At 39.9% G+C, this 10,259-nt stretch overlaps 1 protein-coding gene across 2 annotated transcripts in view; it reads right to left on the reverse strand.

Moving 5' to 3' along the window:
* grip1 (glutamate receptor interacting protein 1) overlaps window positions 1-10,019 on the reverse strand; it is a 107,213-nt gene extending 97,194 nt beyond the window's left edge. For both annotated transcript variants that reach the window (XM_028570438.1, XM_028570437.1), the window contains exon 1: window positions 9,744-10,019. In XM_028570438.1, the coding sequence (XP_028426239.1) occupies window positions 9,744-9,798 (55 nt within the window). In that variant the 5' untranslated portion in view covers window positions 9,799-10,019. The remainder of the gene's footprint in view (window positions 1-9,743) is intronic.
* Between the last annotated feature and the right edge of the window lie 240 nt (window positions 10,020-10,259).

Here is a 10,259-nt window from a genome sequence, read left to right on the forward strand (position 1 = left end):
CAGAGGACTCAGCCTACATGGGGCGCACGCTCTCACCAGGTGAGCTACAGGCCGGCCCGGGCGTGCTAGTTTTTAACGGAGGTTAGTTCTTCTACTGGAGCCAAAAAACACGTGTGCACGGAGATCGCTTTTGGCTCTGAGCAACGTAAATGTAGCCTAGAGCTGGGTAATATATCGATATTATATCAATATCGTGATATGAGACTAGATATTGTCATAGATTTTGGATATTGTAATATGGCGTGTTGTCTTTTCCTGCTTCTAAGGGATGCATTACAGTTAAGTGATTAAAGTCATTTTCCAAACTTACCATACTGTTATAATTGTTCTATTATTTGCCTTTACCCACTTAGTCATTATATCCACATTACTGGTAATTATTTATCAAAAATCTCAGTGTGTAAATATGTTGTGAAAGCACCAATAGTCAACACTACAATATCGATATTGAGGTATTTGGTCAAAAATATCGTGATATTTGATTTTCTCCATATCGCCCAGCCCTAATGTAGCCTAAAATATAAATTAACAAAAGAACTGACAGATTATTCAGTGGGAAAAAAAATGGCTGTACCGATCAAGCTAAACGCTGCCTGGATGACAGCGGCCACAGTTTGTTTGTGAGGAAACTTTGTGAGAAGGACTCTGCTGTCGAGGTCTGGCCACGGATCGGTCTCGCCGTGGCCAGACCTCTGCTGTCGAGGTCTGGCCACGGATCGGTCTCGCCTCAGGGTCATGAACTGGTAAAATCACACCGGTAGTGTTTGTGTTTCCCTCAACAGGTTTCTAAAAAAGCATTTCCAAAGCCTGGAGTTTGGGGTCATCTCGTTACTGGAGCCAGAAAAAAATCCTAATTTGGGCAGATTTGTGGACTAATTTAATACATACAGTACAGGCCAAAAGGTTGGACACACCTTCTCATTCAATGTGTTTCTTTATTTTCATGACTATTTACATTGTAGATTCTCAGTGAAGGCATCAAAACTATGAATGAACACATATGGAATTATGTACTTAACAAAAAAGTGTGAAATAACTGAAAACATGTCTTATATTTTAGATTCTTCAAAGTAGCCACCCTTTGCTTTTTTTGATAACTCTGCAAACCCTTGGTGTTCTCTCAATGAGCTTCATGAGGTAGTCACCTGAAATGGTTTTACCTTCACAGGTGTGCTTTGTCAGGGTTAATTAGTGGAATTATTTCCCTTATTAATAAAAAAGCAAAGGGTGGTACATAATATATATAATAAGTACATAATTCCATATGTGTTCATTCATAGTTTTGATGCCTTCAGTGAGAATCTACAATGTAAATAGTCATGAAAATAAAAGGAAACGCATTGAATGAGAAGGTGTGTCCAAACTTTTGGCCTGTACTGTATTTGTTTTTGCACCTCCTATTTTTCCACTTCACCCTGGGAGGTGACAACTTTTTATTTATTTAACCCTCATGTTGTTGTTTTTTTATGTCAGAAATATGGCACATCAAAATTAGTGCCAAAAATGTACATAATAATGTCAAAAAAGTGACAAAACGTTGGGAAAAGTGTCAAAAATGTTGAAAAAAGCGACAAAAACGACAATAAAAACATAAAAAACATCAGAAGAAAATGTCAAAAATGTGGGAAAAACTTTGAAAAAGTGACAAAACGTCAGAAAAAGCTATAAAAATATTGGAAAAAAACATTGAAAAAAGGGAAGACGACACAGGGCTTAACAATCAGAGGGGGGAGAGGTTCTCAGATCTGTTACTGAAGTAAAAGCATACGCGTGAAAATATACTTAAAAGTACCGAAAGTAAAGTACTACAGCTGGTGGTTATCATAAAAATGTAAATCCTGCTACTACTGGAATTTGTTTTCGGAATCTGCTCTGCAATTTCTTTAAAAATAAACAAAAACACAGATCAGTGTCACTTCTGCAATCATCTTACATTCATATTGCCTAAATTATGTGTGCATTATTTGCATCGGCATCGGCCGATACGCGTAAAATCGCAAATATCGGCCCGATATATCAGCCGGCCGATAAAAACAGTCTATCACTACAAAGTAGCTCAAAATTGTACTTAAAAACAGTACATGAGTAAATGCCTTTGGTTGTCTGATCTGTCTTGTACTGTATTCTCTCTTGAACAGCAATTTTTTTTTATGTATTACTGCAAGAACATTTGAATATGCATTGTTATTTTCAGAGAGCCCACTGTGAATCACTGTGGCTATAGTGTAGCTGGAAGCTGTACACCTGAGGATTACATCGTTATCGCTCCGTGAGCACTACAGACATGACTTACAACACAACATTAAATCAACACTGTTATATTTTATATAACGGCCTCTCAGGAGGATGTTAAATATTTAACATCCTCCCACTTATACCTGAATAAATCATGTTTTAATCAAACTGACTGTGGCAATCAAGCTGTTAATCAAGCATTTAGTCAGTCAAGAAAAAATCAATTGGCACCTTTAATTGAGTAATCATTTAAGTTGTTTAATCACACAAAATTCCAATTATTTTCTGGTTTCAGCTTCGAAAAAGGTGAAAAGTTGCAGATTTTTCTGTGTTGTATATTCTTTTTTTGAAAAAACAAGACATTTAAAGACATCATTTTTTCACACACCTTGTGGCACATCACAATGGTTGAGGGAAATATGACTTTTTACTTAGCTTTAGAATAGATAACTTACACAACAAATAAATAGGTTTTGGAAAATTATGAGCATTTTCTTCAATTTCCTTGAGAATAAAGCTGAATCTCATTTCTCTGTCTTACCCCTTCCCCTTAGTTTTGCGCGTTCACGTGAGAGTAAGGCCTATCCCAATTCTTGTTTTGATCGAGGGGTAGGGCTAAAGGGGAAGGGGTAGATACACCCAGAATGCACTGGGCAACCGGCAACAATGGCGGCCAGATCAACCAGAGAGTCCCATAAATGTAAGTAGTGTCGGCTTAAATAATTGATTTCAAAATAAGGACAGTCTTGTGTTGTGCTCTACACAATCTGTGTGTGTGTATATATATATATATATATATATATATATATATATATATATATATATATATATATATATAGATATATTGCAAACAGACCTAAGTAGTACACAGATAAGAACATCTGCATCTGCACCACCACCCCCAACGTGTACATAAAAGAACTATAAAATATATATACATGCATTTGACACTGTTGTCAAAACCCACGCAATCGACATACACACACTTGCAGACGGCATCTTGGAAGTTTGTGATCAATACTTGTCGCCTCAGGTGATGTAGCAGCCAGCTAGCAACGATGTATGATGACGTAACCGTAACCAAGTGGTGTCTCCTTTCATAGGGGTATGTTTTCACCCCTAACCACTCGGTTTCGAGGGACAAGGGCTAGGGGTAAAACAAAGGGGTAGGGGTAAGACGAAGGGCTAGGGGTAAGACAAAGGGGTAGGGGTAAGACAAAGGGGTAGGGGTAAGACGAAGGGGTAGGGGTAAGACGAAGGGCTAGGGGTAAGACAAAGGGGTAGGAGTAAGACGAAGGGGTAGGGGTAAGACGAAGGGCTAGGGGTAAGACGAAGGGGTAGGAGTAAGACGAAGGGCTAGGGGTAAGACGAAGGGCTAGGGGTAAGACAAAGGGGTAGGGGTAAGACAAAGGACAAGGGGTAAGACGAAGGGCTAGGGGTAAGAAGAAGGGCTAGGGAAGGGGTAAGACAGAGAAATGGGATTCAGCCTAACAACATGGATGTGGATGGTTGGAGTGATAACTAGCTGGACTGAGCAGTTTCTGTTTGTTTTTTTTGTCCAAATAAGTCGGGCTTCTCCCTGTTAGTGGATTAGTCGACTAATCTGTAGTTTTGGTCTTACTCAACTTAGATTTCTTTAGTCCATTAGTTGTGTTTTATGCTTTTTTTCATGCTGAATGACTTATTTCCAAGAAACGTACGAGCACATCTCTGGTAAACACAAGAATTAAAGTGGTGCTTTTGCGGAGATTCTCAGATTTACAGATCTGTCGATTAAATCAATTTATCGATTAGTCGATACAATTGAATGAGTGTTAGTCGACTAAGAATTTATTCAATCGAGCACAGCCATGCAAAGAGAAACAAACAGAGTCATGTTAAAACACCACTTTAATTCTTGTGTTTACCAGAGATGTGCTCGTACATTTCTTGGAAATAAGTCATTCAGCATGAAAAAAAGCATCAAACTGAAGAAATCTAAGTTGACTAAGACCAAAACGACTTTTTTTGCTCTCTAACTTCTGCATACTTTCACCTATTTAAACCATTCAACTTTTCAAATCTTCAGCTCTTTCAGCTAATGATGGGACTTCTTCAACTTTTTTTCTGCTATTTATACTTTTTTAAATTTTAAGCTTTTTAACACTTTTTTTTTAACATTGAAGTCAATGAGAGCAGGCTTCAACTCCTTCAAATCTTCTTCCGCTCCCAAAAGTTTCAGCTCCTTCATACTTTCACCTACAGACCTCAAACAAACTTTAAAATGTTCACAAAATATTCAGCTATCCGGCTACTGCCTTTCAGTTTGATATCTTTTACAGTTTTTGAGAAAAAGCTGTGTAAGTTTAGTGATCTTTTCAGGATTTTTTATGGATTAAACAGAGTGTGTGTGTGATGATGTCATCGCTCAGAGGGTGAAGCTTCAAAAAATTAATCTTTGTCCCTTCTCTAATAACTGCTCTTACGCCCACAATATCTACTTGTCATACACAATTCATACATCAAAACTTAGGTATTTTTGTCTAGTTTCAGAAAATCTCGTCAGTGTTGTGATATGCCTTTTATTTTTGGCTGGTTGAGCTTCCAAACGACAAGAGTAACACAACTCCCTCCGTTCACTCTCCTGTATAACTTTCTTTGCATTTCCCAGCGAAACGCACAGCGAACCACTTTTTTTAAATCGCTGATATGCCCACATTTTTATGTTTATCCATATACATTTTATACCGATACGTTCACAAAGGCCTTGTGGTGCTCAGGATCACATCATTTGACCGATAGCAGTTATAGTTTTTCCAGTCTGACCCTTTATTTGAGAGCTTGCTCTCAGTGTCTGAAGTGCTGCGGTGTGCTACAGCAGACATTAAGACCAGGTGCTATCGTTATCAGATCAAAGAGATGTTTATAAACATGGCCCAGGCCCTTAGTAACCATGACAACCCAGACAGTCTACCTGATTACTCCAGGCTTGCTGTAGGAGTCAACTAACTAGACTAACTGTGATGATCAGGCTATATCATTTGCGTTCCACTTCTGTCTGTCTGTCTGTCTCCTTATCTGTCTGTCTCCCTCCCTCCTGTCTCCCTCTCTTTCTCTATGCCTCCCTCCCTCCTTTCTCTTTTCTCTGTCTTCCTCCCTCCTCTGTTCCCCTCCTTCCTTCCTTTAGTCTCCCTCCTTCTGTCTCTCTCTCCCTCCCTCCATCCTTCTCAATCTCTCTCTCCTTCCATCACTCCTTCTCTGTCTGTCTCTCTCTCCCTCCCTTCCTCTCTTTCACTCCCTCTCTCCCTTCCTCCTTCTGTCTCTCCCTCCCTCCCTCCAGGGTTATTTGTGATTTGTGATTTCATCCATGTATATAGCCCGTTTCTTTTCAGGCAATATATCCACCTCTCAGCTCTTTAGGGTCATGCTTGTTTGTTCTACGCAATGGAAATGGCTGATAATAATACAAAGTCTTTAAACTTTCAGCCTTTTTAGTCAATTTTAGTCAAAGTTGCTGTCTTTCTTTTCCTCTCCTCTCTTTCCTCTCTCTTTATTCTCTTTCTCTCTTCTCGTCTCTTCTCTCCTGCTCTCCTTTCTTCTCTCTTTCTCTCCTCTCTTTCTTCTTGTTCTCTCCCCATTCTTTTCACCTAACATATTTCACATCTCATCTCAGCTTGATTGATGCTTTTTCATTCTATGCAGTGTATATATCTGATAATAAAAATATTTCTTCTTTCAGCTTTTTCAACTTTCATCTTTAACAGTATTACAGTATTAATTTGTTTCATATTTCTGCATATATGAGTAATTATCAGTTAGAAAATCTACTCAGACCTCACAATGTTCTACATATTTTGTCATTATTCAACCTTTAAAGCAAACAGTTCAGTTTAGCATAAACGTTTAACTTTTTAATGAAATTCATACTTATTAAACCGATTTCCACTTTTTCAACTATTCTCACTACTTCAACTTCTTCTTATGGATTTAAGCTATTCATCCAGTTTAGCTTTAGCAATTTAGCTGTTCAGCATTCCCACGCATTTTCTGCAGGAAATGCATTTTCTAGTTACAGGTTGATTCTTACATTTTTAGGATTGCAAATGCAGCTGCAAGCCGCCACAGAATGAGGAAGCGTTTGTCAATTTGCCTCGCCACAAAAAGAAGTCATTGGGAACGTTCTCCTGCGTGGAGGAAGTCCTTCTACACGTGTTCTTACTTATTCATGAGGAAATCATCTAGTGAAACAAAATGAGAACACCTAGTGTATATAATAAGCCTAAGAGTTTTAAGCAGCCACATGTCTCGTGTGCCTTTAAAGATAAGAGAACGTGTCCTCATTTTGTGATGGCAGTCACGTAGAGTTTGTAGTGTTCAAACCGTTTAAATGGGAGCTAAAAATGGTTTGCTGAATCTGACACCATGTGTAAAAGGAGAAAAACTATCCCTGGTGCAGTTTAGGGGAGTGGTGACACGTCTGTTTTTGTTTATCTGCATCTTACTTTCTCGCATTTATTACATTTACATTAGAGCTGGGCAATATATCAATATTATATCGATATCGTGATATGAGATGATATATCATCTTAGATTTTGGATATCATAATATCGTAATATGACATACTGTAAGTGTTGTCTTTTACTGGTTTTAAAGGCTTAAAAAAAACTTTTCTGAACTTACCAGACTGTTGTAGCTGTTGTATTATTTGCCTTTCCCTTACTTAGACATTATGTCCACATTACTGATGATTATTTATCTAAAATCTAAGTTTGAACATATTTTGTTAAAGCACCAATTGTCAACCCTAGAATATCGCCGCAATATTGATATTGAGGTATTTGGTCAAGAATATCCTGATATCTGATTTTCTCCATATCGCACAGCCCTAATTTACATTTTTAATAGAAGACAATCCTGAAAATAGTGTACATAAATACTGTTGTGTCTTATTATTCATGTTCAAAATCTACTTTTCTGCACGCTGCACTAAAAATGTCTCGTAAAAACGCTGGACATGGGAATCTTTGGGTCCGAATCAGGGCTGCAACCAACAACTATTTTCACATTTTATCTATTACAATTAGGGTTGGGTATCGTTTGGGTTTTTCTGATACCGGTGCTCAATCGATACTTTTACAAAGGTGCCGGTGCCTAAACTGTGCCTGAACCGAAATATATATAATATATTTATAATGTACATAATATAAAATAAAAAAAGGAGCAGAAAATGACAGTTAAAGAAAGGCTTGTTTATTGATAAGGCCATATGGTCAAAATTAAATGATTGATTAATAATGTAATAACAATAACTTATAACAATGACTTATTTCACCAGTAAATTGCTGGTAAGCGACAAAAACAAGCACCAGGTGGGAAAAGGGTATTTAACAATAACTTTGAATGCACCACAAGGCTGGCGAGTTTCAAGTGAACGCACCGTCTGTGTTGTTTTACCAGCTGCAGTCAGACTGTTACATCCCGGTGTTGGAATCCTCTACAGGGAACTACAGTCACACTTTACACCGCTTAACGTTAGCTGTCAGCATTTTAACCATTGGGTTTAATCCAGCTACTAGCTAACGGTAACCCATGCAGCGATGGTTCTGAAAGAAAAAAAAAGTCAGGCACCGAAATGAAGCACCGAAATTTTTGTTCTTATTCGGTCTTGTTACTACCGTTTACGTCCGAACCGGTGCCCCATTGGCACCGCGTTTCGGTACGCAACGCTAATTACAATGCTAAGTATTTAATCTATTAATCACTCTATAATGTCAATAAATGTTGAATAAATGTCATCACAATTTTTTAGATGAAAACAGCATGTTGTTTGGACTGGAAATGTGATCATCAATGCAAAAACCTTAAGTATTAATGGCGTGTTCCCGCCAAACATGTTTCACGCGAATTCGGCTGCGCGATTTTTACGCACTACACAAGTGAGTACATAGTGTATACAATGTGCTTCATGTAAGTGTCCAAATAGTACCTGAATCGAGACACACCTTTTGGCTTGTTTTCTTCCTAAAACTGATTAATGGATTATCAAAATAGTTGCCAATTAATTTAATACTTGACAACTGATCAATACATCTTTGCATTTTGCAACTCTAAGTATATTATATAATTTCATGTGACAAATAATACATTGATTGAATACAAGTATACCCCAAAATTGTACTTAAGTACAGAACAATACTGATATATCTCCATAGTTCCCCACAAAAAAAAAAAAAAATCAAGTACTACAGCACAAAATATTTCACTACACTCATTAACACACTACAACATTACACCATATAGTAGTGTTATCTCAATGGAGGAGTGTTATGAAAACGCTGACGGGTGCTGCTATGTGCTGCCAGAAAACGTTAAAGTCACGAATTTGGACGGCTGTTGTGAGAGCAGAAAGAAACCGCGGAACACAGGTCTGTGTGTAGACCATTAACACCTCACCTGTTAATATTTAATCAAACCATCAGTGTTCATTACTGCTGACTCTCCAGCGTCACCGAAACTGAGGGGTCACACATTTTACTGTAACAACAATAAACAGGATCAGAGATACTGAGGGGTCACACATTTTACTGTAACACCAGTAAACAGCGTCAGAGATACTGAGGGGTCACACATTTTACTGTAACACCAGTAAACAGCATCCGAGATACTGAGGGGTCACACATTTTACTGTAACACCAGTAAACAGCGTCACATATACTGAGGGGTCACACATTTTACTGTAACACCAGTAAACAGCGTCAGAGATACTGAGGGGTCACACATTTTACTGTAACACCAGTAAACAGCGTCAGAGATACTGAGGGGTCACACATTTTACTGTAACACCATTAAACAGCGTCACAGATACTGAGGGGTCACACATTTTACTGTAACACCATTTAACACCGTCCGCAGCCCAATGAAGGTGGTCGAACTGAGTCAGCACACACACACACACACACACACACACACACACACAGGTATGTACTAAACACACACACACACACACACACACACACACACACACACACACACACACACACACAGGTATGTACTAAAAACACACACACACACACACACACACACACACAGAAGGGCAGACCCTCGGTTGACCAACAGCACCGACCGTTACTGAGCCGTTGGGTTACTTCGTTCCCCTGCTTAGCAACCGCGGTAACCCGTGAACGTTTTTAATGATAAACACGTTAGTAGCCTTTAACGTGAAATCACCTAACGTCACTGTAACCTCACCCGTTGCGTTGGATAAAACACACACACACATTCACACGGTATCAGTTACCAACTTTCACTAATTTCAAGGCAGTCACCGTCTGCGCGAGCTCTAACGTTACCGGCGGCGCCAAACCACGCTGCACAGAGATTGCACATAATTAGTTCACGCGCTCACACACTCTCACACACACACACACACACACACACACAGGTATGTACCAAAACACACACACACACACAAGCTGGGACACACTCGCCGGCCGGTAAGAACCTGAGCCGCGTATCGGTCTGGTCTTACCTCCCTCCTGGTCCGGTTGGAGACAGGCCGGGATGTTTTTCTTCCAGCCGGGCATGATGCACCTCAGGGCGGTTAGGGAGTCCAGGGCGGCCCGCTAGCAGACACACACCACCAGCAGCGGGAGGAGGCGCAGCAGCGACCGCAACATGGCTAGCTAGTTAGCTTTAGCTTAAGCTGCTACACTACATACAGCAGGGATAGGGATCCACCTCCCCCTTGCACTGTGAAGCCTGCCTCACTCTACCACTTGTTCTCTCTTTTTCAACCTCACAGGCACGCGAACCTCTCTCGCGCTCCCCCCCCCACACACCCACCCCCCCCCCCTCTCTCTCTCTCTCTCTCTCTCCTTTCCTTCTCTTTGTCTATGTCTCTCTACCCCCTCCCCCTTCGGTAACTTTACCCCTGGAGCCTCGTTGTGGTCTCTGGAGGAGTGTGAGAGCGAGGTGGAGTAGTAGGCAGAGAGAGAGAGAGTGACGTGATGACCGTGAAGGAGCTCGCGAGGCAAACGTTGGGGTA

This window comes from Perca flavescens, chromosome 23 (assembly GCF_004354835.1).
Source record: "Perca flavescens isolate YP-PL-M2 chromosome 23, PFLA_1.0, whole genome shotgun sequence".
Classification (NCBI taxonomy): Eukaryota; Metazoa; Chordata; class Actinopteri; order Perciformes; family Percidae; genus Perca; species Perca flavescens.